This window comes from Lissotriton helveticus, chromosome 3_2, assembly GCF_964261635.1.
Source record: "Lissotriton helveticus chromosome 3_2, aLisHel1.1, whole genome shotgun sequence".
Classification (NCBI taxonomy): Eukaryota; Metazoa; Chordata; class Amphibia; order Caudata; family Salamandridae; genus Lissotriton; species Lissotriton helveticus.
The window spans coordinates 125,342,709-125,365,599 of record NC_136062.1 but is presented as its reverse complement, the minus strand read 5'-3'; the positions used below and the strand labels follow the sequence as shown (position 1 = coordinate 125,365,599).

The 22,891-nt window shown below is 43.0% G+C and overlaps 1 protein-coding gene across 3 annotated transcripts in view; it reads right to left on the bottom strand.

Annotated features, from left to right (window-relative positions):
* Window positions 1-22,891, bottom strand: part of CGNL1 (cingulin like 1) — a 601,175-nt gene that overhangs the window by 223,938 nt on the left and 354,346 nt on the right. For all 3 annotated transcript variants that reach the window (XM_078684907.1, XM_078684910.1, XM_078684908.1), the window contains exon 13: window positions 22,440-22,601. In XM_078684907.1, the coding sequence (XP_078541033.1) occupies window positions 22,440-22,601 (162 nt within the window). The remainder of the gene's footprint in view (window positions 1-22,439; window positions 22,602-22,891) is intronic.

The window sequence follows — 22,891 nt, the reverse complement described above, 5'->3', positions numbered from 1 at the left end:
TTGGAATTTCCGTAAAACCTCATGAGCCATCTTGTGGTCATAACACCCTTGTTGGTAAATGTGGAACAGGTAGAGGTTGTGTTTCTATCCCTATATAGTGAGGAGGAACGAGAACACTGAAATCATGCCAATACACATTTGCAACATGCTGTTTTGGAATTTCCGTAAAACCTCATGAGCCAATGCGTCAGGATCTGGTGTGCTAAATAGCACCTATTTGGGGGAAGAAAAGGAATATTCAGATTCTAATCTTACTTACAAAATTTATCGTGGTGAATGCGCTTAAAGGTGCTTGGCCCCATTACTCATGATTTCTAAGAGGAAATACCTCCCGATCGACCCCTCCGCGGCTCCGGTGACTTTTCCAGAAGGGATCTCGAGACTCGCTTTTTATACCCTTTCCCGCGCCGGAGCTAATTGGATAATTGCATGACTCACATTTCCTTATGGTCATGTATGGTCATTGTCGGTTTTCCTCGATTAATTACATGATTGTTGTGACCTTACACACATGTATGGGCATTGTCGGTTCCCTCAGTGAAGCAGTGCCTGTGTCTCTCCTTCGCGCATGCGGTATAGTTCGTCCTGACGCGCATGCGTTTCTCTGAGAAGGGGTTTTCTTAGGCGCATGCGCATTTACCGGTGTGCCCGTTAACCCGTAAAGTGTAAGCGCTGCGTGTCGATTGTACTCAGTCACATGTATCACTGTAAAGTATATATGCCTGTGTGGGAACCCAAGTAAACCCTCAGTCGCGCGCTATTCCATGCAAAGAGCCCAGAGACTTATTGTTATCAAAATAAGTATTGCATTGGTTATGGAACAGACCCATAACTTACTGTCACACGGTATCACCGAAGGGTGGCCCCCCATGATTCATTATCCTGTGTAACGGGATAGACAGCACATTTTAACCAGGTATTAAAAATTATTTTGTTATCCTGGGCGATAAGTAGACCGTCAGGGACCTGTTCCGGAGGGGAAGGGTAGTCAAATCTCATAAACCACTATTTATCTCAGTCCGTGGCTATCTTGAAAAGGTTTGCCACCCGGATTTCATTCTACGTGAGCTGACCCCACGGGATATTGTCATTTAGACCTGTGACGTTGGTTCCCAATCTGAAAACCCATCTCTGCTCTTTTTCGAAGAGTCCTTGTTCTGATGGGAGTTGTTCTACGACTGTCCACCTAATGTCATTGACACAATGTCCAGTTTCAATGAAATGTGTTGCCATTTTTGTTGATGTCTTTTTGCAGCGGATATTGCTCTTGTGTTCTCCGATTCGTGTTTTTACTGGTCTCTTCGTCATTCCGATATACTCCAGGCTGCAAGGGCAGGTTATCATATATATATAACGTTCTTGCTGTTGCAATTGGTTAGTTTGCGTTGTTCCCACATTGTTCCATTCTTGAAGGTCAGATTTTTACTTTTCTGAGTTAGATGGCAACTCGCACAATTACCACATGGGTAATGACCGCCTAGTCCTTGTGGATGGAGTTGAGGCATCTGATGTGTTTTTGGCCGGGTGTGTACTAGCATGTCCTTGAGATTCTTGCCTCGTTTGTGTGCAAACAGGGGTTTCTCAATCTTTAGTTTGGCACTTGTTAAGATGCGCCAATGTTTTTTAAGAAGTTTAGCAACCTCATTGCTTTGAGGGCTGTAGGTTGTTATGCAGATGGGTCTTGCTGGTGTCTGGTTTGTCTCTGATCTGTTTTCCAACAGGGCCTCCCGATGGTCATTTCTTGCTCTTTTCATTGCATTGTCGATGACTTTCTCCGGGTACTCCCTTTTCCGCAATTTGATTTTGCAAATCTTTTGCTTGTGCTTTGTAGTCCTGGATTTGTGTGCAGTTACGTCTTAGGCGTAGGAACTGTCCATACGGCAAATTGGTACGTACGTGCCGTGGATGGAAGCTATCATACTGGAGGAGACAGTTCCTCGCCGTGGGTTTGAAGTGGGTATTCGTATGTAATTTCCCATCTTTTGGGAAAATGTTAAGATCCAGGAACATCAATGTTTAGTTTGATACAGTGTGAGTGAACCTCAAGAATTGGTTCTGCTGATTCAACCAAACCATAAAATCAGACACAGATTCTGCGTCCCCATGCCAAATCACTAACACATCATCGATGTACCTTCTCCATGTGTGTATAGGATGTCTGTATGGGTTGTTGACGTGTAGGATTTTATTACTCTCCAAGTGATGAACGTATAGGCCCGCCAGGCTCGGCGCAAAAGTGCTGCCCATGCTTGTGCCGTAGCGTTGGAGGTAGAGTGTTCCCTCATACTCAAAAAAGTTCCTTGTTAGTGCAAGGGAGATGCACTCCATCACCACACTCCTCGGTGTTTGGTATTTCCAGTTGGTGCTGTATATAACTTCCTCTATAATGGCCAAGGTTTCGTCGTGAGGGAGGCTCGTGTAGAGGCTTTCCACGTCCAGGCTGAGAAGTAGTTGGTTTTGTGGATCAAAAGTTAGTTCTTGTAGGAGCTGGAGGACCGCTTTTGTGTCCTTGAGGTACGTGTCAGTCCCCTGGACTAGGGGTCGTAGGAAAGCATCAGAAAATTTAGACAGGGGCTCGAGGATGGAGCCAATCCCTGAGACGATGGGTCTCCCAGGTGGATTCTCTAGTCTCTTGTGGATTTTCGGGATGCAGTAAAAATATGGTGTTTTAGGTGTCTTCTGGGCTAGGAACTCGGCCTCTTTTTTCGACAACCAATTGTGAGCCAGGGCTTCCTCTACCATGGCTCCAATGGTAATTTTGATGGACTCTGTTGGGTCTTCCTTGAGGGTGGTATAGTTCCGTTGATCAGACAGTAGCCTGAGGCATTCCTTTCTGTAGGCTGCTGTTTTCTGGATTACAACAGCTCCACCTTTGTCAGCTGGCTTGATTGTTATGTCTCGGTTGTTAGCAAGTTCTCGAATGGCTTCGTGCTCAAGACGGTTGGTATTTTGGAAAACTTGGTGATTGTCTTTGTTAAGTGTTTGTAACTCCGTCATTACAGCTTTTTCGTAAGCCAGGACTTCTATCGGTAGTGTGTTGTCCAGTGGGACAAAGGATGATTTTGGTCTTAATCCTGTGTCAGTTTCCGCCGGTTTTTCTTTGCCCTCAAAAAAAACCTGTAGTTTAATTTTTCTTATGAATTCCTGTACTTCAGTGTGCAACTTGAACAGGTCCAATTTGTTGGTGGGGACGAAGCCCAATCCTTTGTTAAGGACCCCCAACTGGGTGTCAGAGAATTCATAAGGGGTAGTGTTTATTACTAGGTCCGACTTGTTGTTGGGTTCTCTGGTAGGGCCCCCGTCATGCTCTTGGTATTCATTCTCGGGTCTGGTTGTGTCGGGTCCTGCCAGGACACATTGTTTCCTTTTCTGTTCCTGCCTCTGCCTCGTCCCGGGCGTGAGGCTAAAAAAGGCTGATTATGAAAAAAACCATTATCATAATCATTACCCCATTGTTGGTACATCTGATTTGGTGGTGGGGGAGGGGGGCCGTAGGCAAAAGGTGGTAAAGGAGCTGGCCCACCGTAATGTGAGTAGAAAGGTTGCGGTTGGTAGCCCCTCCATCCTCTTTTTCTCTGGTAATTCTGACCTCTTGATCTTTGTGTGCCCCCACGTCTGGGGTTGCTACCAGTGCTCGATCCCGATGATCCACTGTCTGATCCTGCACTGTCAACTTCGCCGTTGGCGTTCCCAGAGATGTAGTCATCTTTTGTATAGGGGTATGCTGTTTCTGGAGTGAAACGATCTTTATCCTTCCCTAGTTTTTTGAACTTACTTTGTTTAAGTGTTGCCTCAAAGTCGGACATCTTTGTTCAGTTCATCAAGTCTTCTCTTTAGTTCAGTTGGTTTTATGTAGGATTTCAATTGTACTTCAATCTTTTGTATATCTATTTTTAGTTCCTGTGTGATTCGTTTTGCTGTCTTCACGATTAGGACTAACCAATCCCGTGTGCAGTGCCACGAGATCAGTGACCATTCTTTTTTGAACACTTTGTCAGTTTGGAAAATAAAGGGTTCGTTCCTAACCAGAAGCCCCTGTGGCGCAATTTTATTTCTTAGGTATTCTTTCATTAAAAGACCATGGAGGGCTGCTCTTATCTGGGTTTTTATGAGGTTCACCATCTCGTCCCAGTCTGCCACGCTCGGTCCTGGATCTGTATTACTTAGCCCCTCAAAGGCGTCTGCTGCCGCCAGAATTTCATCAATTTCGTCCTCACCAAAAGTCAGTCCGTGTTCAGACTCCATCGTGTAAACGTTAAACGACCAAAGTGTGTGTTAATAATGTTGTGTTGCGAATGATACTAGTGGGAGAGGGGAACTCCCGCAGCTGTGCGCTGCCTAGGTATATTTAACAAACAATGGGGGGAGAGAGAGATAAGACTGGATTCGTCCTCCCTGGGCATACATAAATAAACAATTAGAATCCCATCCTTGGAAACGAGGGGGTCACCTCCATAGTGGGGAATCACCCTGTGTTTTTTATGTCCCCTCACACACCAACAGGCCCCTTGGTGTCATGCTTCATCATCGGGGCCATCGTACCCCTCTACGGGGTAAGGCGTGCTGCGACCTACGGAGACGCGGGAGCACTTGTATGGAACTATGTGTGATGTTGGTGTAAGTGTTTTTTTTTTTATGTGAGTGTTACGTGGGGTTTGGGGAATAGTGAAAGTTAAAAAGAACCTGGCTCGTGGGGTAACCAATTTTTTTTTAATATGCCCCCGGGCTGGTGCTGTTAAAATAGAGAAGATAGGAGGTTTAAACGCTAACAATGTACGTTACCTCCTTTTTGTGTGCGTCAACATGTTTCGGTGCCCGAGGCACCTTCTTCAGGACGGGGTGCACAAATCCCCACCTTACTCACGTTTCTCTAACTATTACCAGACAATTTCTAATAAAAGTGAGGAAAAAATATTAATAGTGCAGATTATGTGCCTATCAAAAGAAGAGCGCTGTCTTTCCATCAACCTGCAAAGGAAAGGAGACAATTTTTTTTTTCTGGTGGTCTCTCTTTCCAAATCCAATGGTAAAATGTCCAACGGTTTACAGGTGACATACTACAGCCGTACTATAGTGCTATTAGTGAAAAAATATTCTCTTTGATAAAAAGAACACACTAGACACACTAACATACAACATAGAATACACACACTTGATGAGGAACTTATTAACTGGTGTTAGAAAACATCTTGTGGTCATAACACCCTTGTTGGTAAATGCGGAACAGGTAGAGGTTGTGTTTCTATCCCTATATAGTGAGGAGGAACGAGAAAATTGAAATCATGCTAATACACATTTGCAACATACTGTTTTGGAATTTCCGTAAAACCTCATGAGCCATCTTGTGGTCATAACACCCTTGTTGGTAAATGTGGAACAGGCAGAGGTTGTGTTTCTATCCCTATATAGTGAGGAGGAACGAGAACACTGAAATCATGCTAATACACATTTGTAACATACTGTTTTGGAATTTCCGTAAAACCTCATGAGCCAATGCATCAGGATCTGGTGTGCTAAATAGCACCTATTTGGGGGAAGAAAAGGAATATTCAGATTCTAATCTTGCTTACAAAATTTATCGTGGTGAATGCGCTTCACGGCTTCAATGCGTGCTTCACGGCTCAGGTGCTGGCGTGAAGCACGCATTGGCGTCTCTCCCTTCATCTACGTTAAACGCGAGTGCCTACACAACCGGACGCGCCAACATAGCAATCACCGCCCACGCCCCAGACCCCCAGTATTGAATCCGGCTGGACAAGTCCACTAAATATAGAAACTGCAAATCAAGCACAACCCGTTCCACCATAATATCTAAACCTGGCCACCAAAAATCTTTCCTAATGCTCTCTTTTGTCTTTGAGATCCCCATGTGACCTGAATGAGCCATTTGAATGATGTTGCTCCTTAAACCCTTCGGAGGGATTAACCTTGTACCTCTTGCCAACATACCATTAGTGACAGCTAGCTCACCTCTCAACACAGACCAAGGTTTCTCTAGCTTACCCACCTTGTCCGATAAAATCAATTCAATTACTTTAAGTAACTCTAGATCCTTCCGTAACTCCTCCTTCCACTCTTCCTCCTTAATTGCGCCCATTGTGAGGGAACCAGATTGTTTTTTTCACACCGAGGGTTACAGATTTTGCCCACAACTGACAATATCACTGGTTGCTATTTTACTACTTGGATAGGACCTTACTAGGAAGGATATAACACACACAGATACAACTGTGACAATGCCGGATTTTTTAATATTAAAAGGTTTCATCATCGGTGTTGTCTTTAAATGTGACATGAACCTTCGTTAATGACATCCACAGATACACACTCTGATGAAGCCCTAAAGAAGTCCCATGAGGGATGAAACGCGTTGGCGGCAAGCAATTGTGTGATGTTTTAAAAGAATAAAGTGCCTCTGAATAAAAGGAATACATAGACTACAATCAAGTATTGTGACCATCTGTCTTGTTCATCTGGGAAGCTATTCTTTAATATATATTTTTTTGTTGCTAAATATGATGTACTAGGACATATATACGTAACATTAGCTGTTGTTCTCGGGTGCGGGGTCACTCTTTTGTTTTTAAATTGCACCCATAGTGATCTCACACACTTTCACTTCTTGCTCACACAAATCATCCATATCATCCTTAGGTACATGAGTGTCCATGTTTTCAACCAGACGTGAAAGACAATCTGCTGTTACATTCTTTACACCAGGAATGTACTCCAGTAAAAAATCAAACTCCTGCACTGAGATGACCCATCTTCTTATTCTGGAGGAAATCGCATCCAACCCTTTCTTTTCAAAGATTTCCTTCGAGGGTTTGTGATCAGACCTAACCTTGAAAGCCGTTCCACACACAAACTTCCTGAATTTGTTTAATGCCCAAAAAAATGATGACGGAGTAATTTAACTCAGCACCTCTCAAGCATCTTGAAGCTCAGGCAATAAGGTGTTACAAACCTTCTCTCTTCTGAACGAGCAGAGAGCCCAACCCTTTATTGCTTGCATCAGTGACAATGAATGTGTTATCACCTGGTACAAAAGTCTGAAGATCAGGAGCACTCGTCGGATCATTTTGTACCTTAGTAACTTCTTCCTTACACATATCATCCCACACAAACTCAACGTTCTTGCACAACAAACTTCTAAGATGACTTGTTTTGTCAGTAAAATTCTTTACAAATTTGCTGTAGAATTTAGCCATACCCAAAAAATATGCCTACTCTTCCTTAGGACATGGCTCTTTCAATTGAGTTATAGTGTTAACAAATTCCTTTTTCGGCTTAATACCACTGCCCGTTATGTGATCCTCTAAATAGTTGACCTCTGTCACTCCAAACTTGCATTTGTCATGTCGCAGTAGCCTCTCCAACACCTTCATAACCCTGCCATTATGCTCTTCAATTGTTTTCCCATAATCAACACATCATCCTGATAACAATGAACTTCACATATCCCTTTGACAATATTATTCATGATTCTTTGGAAAACTGAAGCCGTCGAGGCTAACCCAAATGGCATCTGAAAGAACTTGAAAGCCCCCATCGTGCTTATAAATGCAGTCAAGTCTTGAGATGTTTTATGCAAAGGTACCCAATGATATGCGGAAGCTAGGTCCAAAGTGGTAAAATAATTATCCCCATCCAAGGTTGACACCATTTCATCAATATCAGGAGTGGAAATGTGTCCACTATAACTTCCCTATAGAGGTCCACATATAGGCAAATTTAGTTGTTGCCCTTCATGGCCACCACAATCGGGGCCAGCCACTCCATTGCCTCTACTGGCTCCATTACCCGAGATTCAATTAAACGAATAATTTCCTTCTGCACCCCTTCCTGCACATTTATTGGAATCCTCCTCACCTTAGCAACTACTGGTTTAAGACTCAGCTTTAACTTTATATGAAGACTACAGCCTTTCAACCGCCCCAGGTAATTTTTAAACAAATCTCTAAATAACAAATCAAATTTGTTTCCGGCATTTGTTATTTCCTGTATTTGAACTGAGGGATTACCATTAGGAATGAGTGTAATTCCCAGACATGCATGATGTGTCCAACCCAGCAAATTATCACCTTTATCAGTCACAAACATTTGCATCAACATACCTTTCATTACATTCCACACGTTTGAAAATATCCTAACATTTTTTTCAGCGTTCCCCCATACCCTGTGGGTTTCACATAACACTTGTATAACTTTACTGTTCCACAAAAGTTCTCCTCAAACACTTCTTTGGAAATCAAGGACAGATGAGAGCAAGTATCAAATTTCACTTTAATCTTAGTATCACCAATCTTGACCCACTCTGATGAATGCTCTAAACCACGCTAATTCACCTGAAATACAACTTCATTAACTTCTTTTACCTTCCTTTTTATTCCGATCCCTACAGTTTTTTTTTTTAAGTGTCCTCTTTTCCTGCATAAACTGAATACTACCCTGTTTGTTGGACAAAAAATATCATTTGCTTCAAGTCCAAATTAGCCAAAGCACAAACAGGTCCCCTGAAACCCTGTCATCCCTTTGGACTCTTCCTCACCACCCTTATTGTTAACAGGAGCAGGTTTCTGTTACACTTGACATACTACTACTTCTACTTGGTCTACGCATGCCTGTTTGCCCACCTTGTTCACACACTTTACCATATGTTACACACGTTTGGCAATGACCATGACCTCCTTAAGAGGTGGATCATCGTTTAACCAACAAAACCTCCCTTATTTTATCACTGGACATTTCAATATGAACTGATCACAAAGCCTTCCTTCTATCAATGCACCAAATTATTTCCCTTGCTCTCTCAACCCAAAATAGTACTGTTCCGCAATAGTGCTCACTTTTGGTAAAACATGAAGTTCAAGTTGCATAATACACACTTTATACTCTTTCAACCCTTTTTGACAGAAGCACAGATTTGTGGCAGGCTTTTTAAATTCTCCAGTCCCTCACCACCCAAACAGTGAAGCAGCAGAAGTTGCTTACGTTCTGCACTCAGATTTGTGCCATAAATCCTGGCATAACTTTCAAAAATCTTTTTCCATTTCTGCCACTATACTAGTGGTTCTCCTGGACTTAACAAAAAAATGGGGGTGCTGTAAGATTCTGCATTGTCAACCCAAATGTCAACTGTCGACTAAACAAACAAAATTAACTTTGCAGAAGTACTTACTCCAAAACCAAACTGCGTTCAATAATAATATGCACCAATGCAAATAGATAGCATAGATAGATCGATAAGATAGCAACAATGTAATAACATTTGATAGACCATTACACCTTTGAACAAATCTGTCATAACACCTCCACAGATAACCGGTGTGCTTGTCACCGATCCAGACAAGCTTACAGATGTGCCGGTCACTACTCCCACGTTAATTCAAAAGATATGGAAATCCATATCTCAGAAAACCAAACTGGTGTGCCGGTCACCGATCCTCACAAGAATGTATGTGTGCCTGCCACTGCTCCCACGTTGTCAAAACTAGTGATTCTGCAGCCTAGAATCTCCCCAAAATTCCTTATGAAAGACCTTAAAACACATAAGCCAGGCTCATCTCCTCGATGAAAAAAAAATGGCCGTCAACATGATCACGCAAACCCTAGGTCCTGTTTTTAAGGCTGGTTGCGCTTGCCTCTCTGTCCCGCAGTACGTATGGATGCAAACACTCCGGTCAAATACTCCAGCTGATCTGGCTTGTCTTCCCACTGTGCAGTGAAGCACTTTTCACGTCAGACAGTTTGGTGAAACGCACAGCCCCAAATGCGTTTCACCAGTCACACGCTCCTCCAACTGCTTTCCCCTGCAGCAGTAATTATCTCCATGACCTGCGGACTTCCAGGAAACTAGCGCGATGCCTGTGAAGTGAAGCCCAGGTGTCATGCACGTCCAGGTCCGACACACCGCCTCTCCAGCAGCCACTCCTCCACACAGCGCAGTGCCGCATTACACACCTCACAACCACGATGTTGAGGCGAGATAAACCGCATTTATCCCGCAATCGTCGCCAATGTAAGGTGGAACAAAGGGTCCACACAAGGTAATCTTTGAGTAAGCCAGGAGGCGGTTTATTCACACCCATCCATCAGCTGGCACAACAAACCGTCACCTGCTTGAATACTCACAAATCCCTCACTTGGTGTTCCAATGTGGAACTATGTTACATCACACCTGGTTTATGTTCAGAACCTGAGCACTACTTGTTGTAGGCAGCAAAGGTCAGTGCACAGTGAGGGTTGCCTGCAGGCCTGGCCTCCAGCTAGGCTATGTGCCCAATTCACACAAGGCAGGCAATTCATGCTGCCGAATGGAGTGGGGATTGGCCGCATGATCTGGCTGCAGTCCTACACCCAACCCAATGTGTATTTGTCTGTTTTGTTTCCTAAATTCCTTTCTTTGGTGCAGCAATTTCACTTGCAACGTCACTAATGATGTAATGTGTGACGCCATATGCATCTCCAGATTATAGCATGAGGTATGGTTCAAGAATTAATGTCAAAGGAGATGCCATAAATGATTTTTTTAACATTGTCCTTAAGAGGTCATCAGTGTTGTCATATCTGATGTCATATACAGTGCAAAGGAGAGGCATGAGTTATAATTTGTGCCACAAACTGGTGAATTTCAGAGATTTTGAGTCAGAACCATAACTGTTTTTATCTCAATTTGTTTTTCTCCAGGGAATTTGTGTTTTTTTAATTATAAATGTAATTTTCAACCCTTGCTGTACACAGCTTTTGACCACGCACAGTGTGGATTGGGTGCAGTGTTGGTTGCCCACAGGGACTGTCTTACATCCAGGCCCTGTGCCCAACCTGTGAATAGGCAAAACTTGCCTAGCATGGTTGTTGGCTGTGCACAGTGATGGTTGGGAGCAGGGACCGCCTACAGGAAAGTCATCACAGTAAAGCATGCTCCCCACAGCCTTTGGCCAAGAGCAGCAAGTGTTAGTAGCAGGGCCTGGCATGCAGCCATGTTCTTCTCCAACTTGCTGCATGCACACAACCCCCACTGCGCGATATAAAAACATTTTATCAATCCCTACTTTTTAGATAAAGGCTCCTTCAATTGCCAATCAATGATAGGAAGCAGAGGTTTCTTTTATGCGTTCCTTTTTTCTGTACTTTTTTTATTTGAGTTGAGCTCGAGCTGCAGATCTTATGTAGGTTAAACATAGCATTTCTTTTCTATTTTTCCCCTATCCTTGTAATTTTATGTCTTTTTATTTTGTCCACTGCCTTGTCATTTAATTTAATATTCTCAAAGTACCAGCTTTCCACTTTTTTTCTTTAACGCAGGCCTCACAATTCAATGTTGTTACGAGTTTTAGGCATGCGCAACTGTAAATTACTCTGTACAGGCTATACCGCCATACAGAGGCAGCCTTCTTAAAGGACAGGCAGCACTGGTCAGCTGCACATCCCTGCATACTAATGAAAAATATGACGTTGCTTTGGTGGTATATTTTCAGAAAAATGTGGCACAATTTTAGTCTTGCTACTATCATGCATTTTTGATTTAAAAAAAAAATATTTGCCTATTGTAAAGCCCTAGTGTCAGATTCATAAAAAAATATATATTTGATTCACAAACACATGCCATTTGATTTTTGTATCTTTCCTATCGTAATTCTAATGTTTCAAGGCATGTACCCTTAACATTTGTTGATAGCCATCAATACTGTCTCAAACTAAGCACCCTTCGCCTTTCTTTACAGATATCAGTTCTGTTTAACTTGATTTATTTATTTTATTTATTTATAAAGTTTTATATAGTGCGAACATGATCCCGAGGGATATCAGAGCGCTTCACAATTACGGTTGGTCAAGGTTAGGCGGCGTCAAATACATATAACAGGAAACAATTACAAAGGGTGCAAGCACATCATCACAGGAAGTACAGTGAATGAGGGAGTAAGTCCAGTAACTTCAAGCAAAAGATCGGAGCCCCATTAAGTTAAGAACTTGCACATAAGGAATCGTTTTACTTCAATCTTGAAGGCAACCGTGGGGGTGAGACAGCGAATTTCAGGGGGGAGAGAGTTCCAGATCCGTGGAGCTGAGCTGGAGAAAGCTCTTTGACAAGTTCTCTTTTTTCGAAATATCTGTGGTTTCAGCAGTAAGGTGTAAGTGCTTCTTGACGGTCTACCACCTCCAGATCGTTCCAGCTTTTGGCATATGTACTTGGGGGTCTGAGATGGAGAGCTTTGTGAGTCAGGCAAGCAATCTTTAACTGTATTCTTGCTTCAAAGGGCAGCCAATTTAGAGATATTAGGACTGGGTAAATGTGCGCAGATCTTTCAGTCCCCGTGGTCATTCTGGCTGCCGCATTTAACACCGATTTAAGTGGGGCCAAAGTCTATTTCGAGAGGCCACCTAGTGTAACACTGCCATAAACTAGCCTCTGCAGAACCAGCGCTTGAACAACCTGCTTGAAATCAGCTTGTGGGAGGAAAGGTTTGAGATTCCTGAGTAGTCTCAACTGGTGATCCGCTCCCTTGCATACCTTACTAATGTGGTTCTTCAAATGTAAGTGTTTGTCTAGGGTGATTCTGAGCGATTTGGCTGAATCAATGATTACGGGGGTGGAGGGGGGGGGGCTTTGAACGCAGTGAGATGGTTCAACCAGAGGTCTACCCTGGGGGTATGATTCGGAGGAGAAATGAGCAAGAATTTGGTTTTGGAAGGGTTGAGTAGGAGGTTGTTCTCCGTTAGCCAGTTTTGAGTGTTCATGAGGGTAGTGTTGAGTGAAGTGAGATTGTCAGGGGAGGAGATTTTCATGTAAAGTTGCGTGTCATCTGTTTACATATGGAAGCGAATGTTCATTGAGTTTAGTGCATTTGCAAGTGGTTCAGAGAGTAGGTTGAATAGGATGGAGGACTTCCTTCATTTATTTGAAGACAGAGGGTGGTAGCGGGTCATTGAAGTGATTGGATGGGTTGATATTCTGACGAATTTTGTTGATGTCACTTTCGCTAAAACAGGTGAAAGTGTCCCAAGAGGCATTGTTATTGGTGCTCAGACAAACTCGATCGGGCTGTTCAGAGGGGGAAAAGTGGGGCGCAAGGCAATAGGATGGTAGGGAGGCCTTTTTAGATTCCAGTTCGATATTAATGAGTCTTCATTTCTCAGTGAAAAACATAGCCAAAACGTCACAAGAGGGTTGGCTGTGACCTGGGTCAGACCCAGAGCCGGACTGGCCATAGTGGGCACCGGGCATTTCCCCTGTAGGCCGCTAGGGTGGGGGCGGTTTTGAGCCCCTGGGGGGCCGTTTCTGTTACCGGGGGCGGCAATATCGGCCCTTGGTAACAAAATTTGCCGAAATCGGCCCTCTCAAACTGCTCAGCTGCGCAGTTTGCCAGGGCCGGTTTCTGTTCACAGTCCGGCCCTGATCAGACCGAGTGGGTGCGTCACAAGATTGTTGTTTAACAATTTCAAAAAGTTTCCTGAGACGATTAGAGGCTTGGTTACCTTGAGATCGGAGGTAGTCGGCCTTGGCGCTCTTGATTTGTTTGTTATAGGAGCTCCTTATTGTTCTGAAGACTATTAGCAGTTCCGAGGAAGGGTTCGATTTCCAGAATCGTTCAGTTGCCATTAGGTTATGACGTTCAGCACTTAAGTTGTCGTTAAACCATGGTTTCGAGATTTGTGTTGATGCATTTTTTTGTTTGATCGGTGCAACAATTTGTAAAAGTCCGTGAGTAAGTAAACCTTAGGCTCGACAACTTGTGTGGAAAGGGCAAGTTTACATTGGGTTGCTAGCTCAGCTGTATTGATATGTCTAAGATACTTGACACTTCACTGTATTCCTTTTTCTTATTGGTTGAGATCTAAAGTGTGACCGCACCTTTTAGAACTTCCCACGCCCTTCTTCTAATTCTTCATCTGAATCCAGTGTTTCACTGTAGGTGGTGTCGTGTGTGCTTTATTATTTACAACAAGGAGCTATAGGGGTTCTGTAGCAGTCAGGTCAAGCCCCCACTCACTGATTCAACACAACTATGTGACCTGACGCTGCTTATTGAACAGTTCTATGTGGATTTAAATGTCTACTATAGCACCCACCCCATGGCGTGCTACCTGGGCAGTTAATATACTCTGTCCCTCGTCATAAATCCCCTGTTCAAATTTAATGTTCTGTTCCTTTTTCATACAACCTACTGTGTAGTGTAGCGTATGACTCAAAAGAAATCACCGGAAATGTGAAAAAATGTCGTGTTCTTTACCAGACTTTGAAATATGGAAAATTGGGTCACAAACTGATGGTGATTCTGTGCAGCCAGCATGAGAAACATTATTTTTAAATGTGTATCAAACTAATCTGAAGTAGGGTGCATAAAGACTTTTTAAACTCAATGTATTACTTGTTTTATTACCTCTTTTAACTTGACAGGAAACTCTTCAGATTTATGAGTATGTCTCTGACTGCCCTTAAAACCAGTGCTTAATTTGACATGGTGGATGCAGGTGGGGCCCACTGGCCCTCAATTGTGGGGACCGACTGTGGCATCTTGATGCTGTTGCTAGGAGCCTTAGAATGCTATGTGCACCAGCTCAGAATGTTATGTTTGGAAAGAGTTCAGTTAGAACCTGCTGGTTGTACTGTAGACAGCTAACCTGTGGATGGGATCCTTTTAACAGAATAAATTCACCTTAACTTCTTCCTTATTGTCCTGCACTTCATTACACCGACACTTCTATTTCATTTGACCCAGAGCAAGCGAGACAAAACACAAAAAGGGGAAAGAAGGGAGAGGAGAAAAATGGAAAAACAGTGACAAAAGGAGAAAGCAGGAGGGGGAAAAGAACACACAAGAACGAGTGAGATAGATGGGCATGGGGTGTCTGGTGGTGGGATGAAGACTACACAGCCTTGATATTTGGCAACCCCAAAATTCAGCAGCACTGGCAGTTGGTTTCTGAGAAACCTGTGGGCACAGATTCCAGATTAAGCTCTGCCACCACCTTTGAGTATATGTGACTCATGGAATGTGTCACCAAGTCGAACATGGTGTGTTTATTGAGCTTTCTTACTATGCCTCTCGGTGTGTGTGTCTTAGTAAGAGTCAGTGTGTGAACACATGTCCCATGGGTAGGACTGTGAGCGCATTAATGTGAGTTTGACTTCACAGTTATCACTGAGTCAATGGTGGTATGCATTCACAAGACCCTTACTGTGACAGTGTGCCTTTCACTTTAGTGTTTGACTGAATCAATCATGGAGTAAATACTGGTTGAGTGAGTGGCATTATTCAAAGAAATGTTCCTGGGTGGGACTCAAACTACCACAGTGACTAGGAGCATGTTTTGGTCCAGGAGTGTGTCCCTGTGCTAGTATCTAGGTGAGTGGTACTGTGCTTACACATCTCTGGTTGACAAAGACGTCATTGTGACTTTGCATCAACTGGTGTGGCACAAGTTTATGTTGGTGTGCATGTTCTGTCCCTGAGGGTGTGTGCCTAGGGTATTATTGATGTGCCGACATGTGTCCCTGTGTGTGGCGCGGACAACGTAATACTACTTTTGTCTCCACTGAAGTGACACTAAAACTGTGACACTTTGCATTTTCTGTGCCTGAGTCAAGGGGTTTGGCGGAACACACATCATAGTACCTTTGCCTCAACCTCCATGACACCGAGCCAGTGATGATGAGAATTCTCTGGTGCCAACTGTCCCATGTGTGTGTCTAGGGTGAGTGGTGGTGTATGAAACATGTACCCATGTGTGACTCTGACTAAGTCACAGTCTCTTTGATTCCACTGTAGTGACAAGGTTTCAGTGACATTTGCATATTCTGGTCCCGGAGTGTGTTTCTGGGAGAGTAGGGAAGTGGTCACATATGTCCCTGTATGTAGCTCTGACTACGTCACAATGCCTTTGCATACATTAGAGTGACACTGAGAAAGTAAATAATGTGCATGTTCTTAACTGTCAGGGTGTGGTCAAGTGTATACCTAATCAGAGTAGGGGACTGGTACTGGAGGTGTAAGTGGTGAGTTTCCCAAATCTACGGTTGTGACCTAAAGTTCCGAAGGGCTGCACTCAGTGTACATATCAAAAGATCCAAAGCCAGTAGAGAAAAGAGGCTGTTATGGCTATTCTCCGGTCCGGAGTATAGAAGACCGAACAAATGTATAAAAAAAGGAACGCAGGGTGTGACCGAAAAAGGAGGGAATAAGAAAACCTCATGCGTAACGCTTAAGTCCCTACCAATAGTTAGTGGTTTAGTAAGGAGGAACGGCGGGGTATAGGCAAATTATCTCCCCTGCAGCTGGCCTATCCAGCAAAAACATATATAAACAAAGGATAAAGTGTCTTCTCCACTGGGCTGAGCAAGGTAGCCAAGCGGACAGGATCCCAGCGGGCCAGAAGGTGGTCAAAGAGTTACAATGGGGTCAGATTGCAGGATCCATTCTGGAAAAAAAGAAGGGTGGAACCCAAAGTGGGAAGAAAGGTATGTGAGCCTGAGATTAGATTCGCCCTAGAAGAGCAACAACACCCAAGTAAAGTCACGTAGGTGGGTGGTTCCTGCTACCTTGGACCTTGGATTTTTGCTACCTTGGACCTTGGATTTTTGTTGATGCATTTTTTTGTTGGATCGGTGCAACAATTTGTAAAAGTCCGTGAGTAAGTTAAACCTCAGGCTTGACAACTTGTGTGGAAAGGGCAAGTTTACATTGGGTTGCTAGCTCAGCTGTATTGATATGTCTAAGATACTTGATACTTCACTGTATTCCTTTTTCTTATTGGTTGAGATCTAAAGTGTGACCGCACCTTTTAGAACTTCCCACGCCCTTCTTCTAATTCTTCATCTGAATCCAGTGTTTCACTGTAGGTGGTGTCGTGTGTGCTTTATTATTTGGACTGGGGAAAGGAGGCAAACTCCCTATGGGTTTATCTAGACCTAGATTTAGGAATCAGGCGAGGGAAGAGGTTAAAGAAGCTAAATACCCCAAATAGGTCCCATCTCCTCAAACTATTCTCACTTTGCCCAAGTCTATATGCAGTCTCCACAACTGATCTGAAACAAGTGGGCTTCCTGGAGAACAGAGACAGGAAGGATGTTACGAGATACCCTTCTTAAAGCAGAAACCGAGCTAAAACTTCAAGGGGTGAAAATGTCTAAGGAACCACCCTTAGTCCAGGCTGATCCTCAAAACCTGAGTTTATGCAACATGAAGGAGGACTTGGGGCAAACCAAGTCAAATGGGACCAGCAGGAGGGTCACGTAAGCTATAGGTACATAATGAAAAGTAGTGAAGGAAGACTTCAAATAGTTGTGCCCAAAGATGACGGATGCAGCTATAAGGGAATTCCCTTTGATCAAAATAGGTATGAATGTCCAGCTTGGGAAGAGGTTTTGGATGAATGGACACATCTATGTAATGTGGATTAGGTATGGGGCTCCCTGCACAGCATTATTTTTTCTCCTGGAACTTCCATGGGTTAAACAATATCATGAAGCTACAGTTGTTTGGAGAAATAATTTAGTATACAATTTTGCACTACAAGGAGTCATGGCTGTGCAGAGCACCCCCGCAGATAAATGGCTATGGGAAGGTGGAAAAATATGAGGATTGTTTAGCTGCTTTTAATATACAATATGTGCACTCCGCATCTAACTAGGCCTTAGGGAGAGGCGGAGCTTTGTAGACTTCTTTATGTCAAATGGGTTTGTGAGTCTAAATGGTCAAGTGCATGGGGACACCCATGCCAGGAAAACTTTCCAGTATGGCAATCAGAATTTCCAAATTGATTATGAGTTCATTCCGATAAGGGTATTCAAACAGATTAGAAATTTTGAGGTTCAACAGCTGGAGGGGAGTGATCATTACCCATTTATTCCAACCTTTAAACTGGGTACTGTGTACCTAGGCAGACAAGAGACCTCCCTCATTAAAGGTTGGTTGCTCTAAGAGCCTGTGAAGTAGCCTTTTAGAGAAGCTTAAAGCCATTTAAAGGCCCTGCAACTTAAATATGTAGGTCTAATATCTGAGATGGTATCTTCTGACCTGCTATACTGGTATGATGAAATAATAAAAAAGGTTGTCCCTTGCTTAAAAATAAAAGTGTCGCCCTTTAAAACCAAACAAAATAAACTTAAATCCATGAAGAAAGATAGGAACTGTGCAGAATTTTTAAAATCAACATTCGTAAGGTTGAAAAGCACACCAGATCTTCAAGAAATAAAATAAGGAGACTACGTCTCCGTAGTTTAAAGAATGAATATAAAAATCTAGTTGTAAGGAAAAAGTGGAAATTAAATGTAAAACCTTGGGAAACAATGATCGAGACCATAGAGTAAAAAAAATAAGGAAATTCTGGAGGCTGGTGCAGAGTGGGATGGGAATTTGCCAGAGTCAAAATTCTAGGCCCGCAGGTGAGGATTTGTGGGTGGAATTCCTGGAGGAGGCTTATAACAAGAATGTCATAGCTGCGCAGCATCCTATGAGATTCCATATTAAAAAGAAGACTAAAGAGTGCTTCACAAGGCTAATTAAGAAAACTATTGAAATGCTAAAACTTGCATGGGCTACTGGTCCGGACAACTTGCCGGCAATCCTAATAAAAACAAATATTGAATGGTGGACATGCTTGTTTTGAACCCTTTTCCAGGGAATACTTTTGGCAGGAATATTTCCAGATAGTTGGAAGGGAGCAGTGAACAGGCCTATATATAAAAAAGGCGAATAGGCCTGTCCAGCAAATTATAGACATTCTCTATTTTCTCAAAAGTCATTATTTGGGGATGTTAAAGCAGTGGGGATGAAGCAAACTCGATCATCCTCCAGGAACAGGGTGGTTTCAAAGAGAACAACCCAATGATTGATTATTATTTTAATTTATGGGCCAATGCCAAGAAATCTATAGAGCAGTGTTGGGTCCTGTATTGTTGTTTTGTAGACTTTAGATCAGGATTTGAGTCTGTTGATTGTACTTTACTATGGGAAGCATTATTGACTCACAGGATCCCAACAGATTTGCTTTTAATTTTGCAGAAACTTCATGGATCAAACTGGACAGTGAAGGCTACCTTAAGAACAGGATTAATATAAAAAATTGTTTGATACAATGGCGTGCATTGGCACGACATTATATTCCCTGTTCCTGTCTGTTCTCCCAAGAGTCCTCAGTTTACCCAATGTGTTTCGCCTGAAAATGAATGGCGTCTATATATTCGCTGTCTGTTATAGCCAGGTGATTTTAGACCAAACAAGTATTGGGCTTCAGAGAAAAATAGATATTTTTGCAAATTGTTGTAAGGAGAAAAAAATAAACATGGAAAAGACAAAGGTACTCTAGATAGGTAGGTAGGTAAGTATACGTGTAAAGCGCACTGTTACTCCATCTCGGAGTGTCCTAGCGCTGTATACCGCTGGGTAACCCGTCCTGGCTTTCCCTGTGAGATGGTCCCTTCTGGGCACCTCCAAGGTGAAGCCAGGCATCCCCGGTGCTGATGGGGCCGTTGTGGAGATTAAGCAAGCTATTGCCCAGAGTTGCAGAGTGGGACCCATGGTTAGCGTAGGCACCTCGACAAGAATTATCGAGTCCGCGGACATTGACCCAAGACCCTGCCGCGTCGGTAATTCAACCCTGGTCCCGGGCCGATCTCTGCTTCAGGGTCTGCCGCTTCTAACCAGTGAGCCACACTTCTCCACATAGGGAAGCAATTTAAAAATATGGGCTGGGTAATAAATATAGTCATATAAGAAAGCGTTAAAAAATACAAATATTTAGAAGTATGGTTCTCACACGATTTAGGATGGAAAAACCAACTGGCCTCAACACAACCTAAGGCGCTTTGATCGATCGCGGGGCTAAATAAATTTAATTATTACTACTGGGGCTTTCTATTTGACCAGGGCTGGTGGCCTATCCGGCCATGATATGGATACAATTTCAGTATAGTGCTGAGGTGATAGGCATAGGGGGCAAAAAGAGTTGGGATTTTGAATAAGGAAAGTGGTTGAAAAAAGTATTTTCTCTCGCCCTCCCTCTATGGTGCAGGCAGTTGGGGTGGAAACTGGCCTGATGGGGTGGACGTATCTAGCACTGGTAAAGATTAGAACATTTAGTATACGAATAGAAAGTGTGAAGTCCCCAAAATCTCCCAGTTATGTAAAAGGGAGATATTACAATGTGAGCTAAACTGGGCCCGTGGAGTTAGATGGAGAATTCAAACCGGTCATAGGGAACTAAGAATAGAATTAGCACCTGGTACTAATTCAATAGCGGCGAGTAAGGAGAAGGTTCTTTTATCTTTCTGGGGAAGAAACATTCAATCTCCCACTTGATGAGTTAGTGGACCGGAGGCAAGACTTTTCTCTATCTAGAGAGACCCCCCCAATAACACGATGCATAGAAGCCTCCTAAGGTTTAGCAGCAGGCTAAATCAAGTTCTAATGTCAGAAAGAGGAGGTAATCTGCTAGGTGAACAAAGAATTCAAAAGGAGATTTAGTCCATACCTTAGTGGATTGTTTGGAGTTTTTGGCTCAACGGAAGTCCTTCTTAAAACCTATTTGTTATGAATGAATGAAATGAAATGACATTTATATAGCGCGTTGGCTACCCTGAGGCCTCCCAGCACTACAGACGAACAGCAGAGAGCTGAGCAGGTAAGAGTTCGGTACAGTCCCTAAAAAGCCATGTTTTTAGAGGCTTTCGGAAGGCCATCACGTTGGGCTCATTTCGAAAGTGAAGTGGAAGATTGTCCCCGAGAATTGCAGCGTTATAGGAAAAAGACCGTCTGCCACATCTGGCTCCCTTATTCTGGGAGGCAAGGAGAGAAAGGCGGCCGTCGAATGGAGGTCTCTCCTAGGTTGGGAAGGAGTGATCAGGGATTGGATAACAGCTGGGCCGTTCTTCCGGAAGGCTTTATGGGCCAAACACATGGCTTTAAACTGAATTGTTTATCAAATATGACATAAAGGATAGGGAACAAGCGATTACATTATTGGTTGAAATTAGATTTCTTGATGTGGTGTGTTCCATGTGTCGATAGATTGTTAAGAACGATTTTAGTGAATGTAGTTTTATTGCTTGGATGAACTGAGTCTTAAATGTATTTTACAGTGTTTGATATTGAGTATTTTTGTATTTGCATTTTATCTTGTTTTAAGAATCCTTGTTTAACCTGTTGGGTTCGGACGATCCCCCGCCATCCGACATCACAGTGGGCGTGTGCGGAGGACGGCGGGGGGCCGTCTGAAACACGCCCACGCATTAATTCCCCAGTACCGCTGCGGAATTTGCGCAGCGGTCTAGGGGTTAAAAGACTAAGGTATAAATAAACATATGCTTTTAACTGTAGTTTGGCTAGTCCCTATGATTGGAGGGCTCACAAACAAAAATAACAGATACACGTTAGGAGACAAAGGTGGTGCGGACGCCTGTAGCACAACTTCTCATGACGTACACACTCATGTATTTCTTAAACGGAAATGGCAGTAACATGGCTTCAACTTTTGTGACCCAGGATGGGATACGCACAAGAACAGTATAACAGAACACCCAAAAATATGCACTAGATATGGGCTTTAATCCCCTCTGCCTCAATACCACCATTAATATGAAATACAATTTGAGGCACGCACAGATGCTGCACTTCACTAGTAGGAATATATTCCTGCTTGATCAGAAAAGGTACTTGGGCATTTGCAGTCACAGTACCTTTCAACTAGCCATCTAGGAAGCTATGGCAGGGGCATCATGCCTGGCTTTGAATCTAACACACTCTCTTGCAATACATGATAGATCTTCAGTGATCACCAAACTCATCTCATAGTATACGCATCCCAGAACTGAAGTGAAAACCAAACTGTACATTTCTTTCAATAAGAGCTCTTCCCGGCTATTTTAAGGGAACAGCGTACTTTGAAAGTACAAAGGGGTTCTTGAAAACCATTAATATTTAGACATGAGAAGTGGATCATCAAGGCACTAAAGGAATTGATGACACAAAGCCCACAACCATTCTGTGCTGGCAAAGAAAACTTTTCACTATGCAGAAAGATGCAAATAAGAGAGCTGCACTACCAGAAGTTACCCGAACACCTCCTAGTTCTTTATGACACAAGTGAGCTGATTAACTAGGTTTATTATCCTGAACAACCATGTTGTAAACAGATTAAATGATGCAGAGTACTGCAGTTAATACCCTTTAATCAAATTATGAAGTGTAATTTAGATACTCCACATAAACATTTACAGGACACTGTGCCACAGCCTTTGAATATGAAACGTACTTTTAGTTCAAAAGTCAGTAAGCTGTACCGTACCTTAACACCTACTGGAAAAATCTATTTGCAACTTATATTCACAGGATTGAACCATGCACGGTGAACTTTCAAATCAAATCAATGAGTAAAGCAATAATAACTATTATTTACAGATTTTGTATATCAATTTTTATTTAAATAATTATTTATACCTCCATTAGCTTCACTTGTCTAGATCGATCATCTTTGAGGTGTGCTTTGGTGTCCAGTTCATATTCCAGGTCTTTGATCGTCTGTTCAAGAATTTGGCACTTTGTGACAGACTCATCTTGGGCTCTCTGGTGATCTCGCAAATCCTCTTCCATGTGGCGCAGCTAAAGACAGAAGGAAGATAGTGATGTAAGTCATCTTGCATACAGGGAAAGAAACATTTCAGATGGTTTTATTGACACAGACTGTAAACTCAATCTTATGGCAAGGATTATTTGAATCTGGACAAAAACTACATATTCAGAGATAGCAGGAAGGAGGCTATTGGGTCGTCGACTGAAGACCTAATTTCGAGGTCGGCGGGAAAAGGACTGCCTGGCCAATTAAGACATTCTGCCCCATCGTTGAAGAGTTCTTTGTAGAAAATGTTGCAACTGAAGCCGGAGATGCAAGT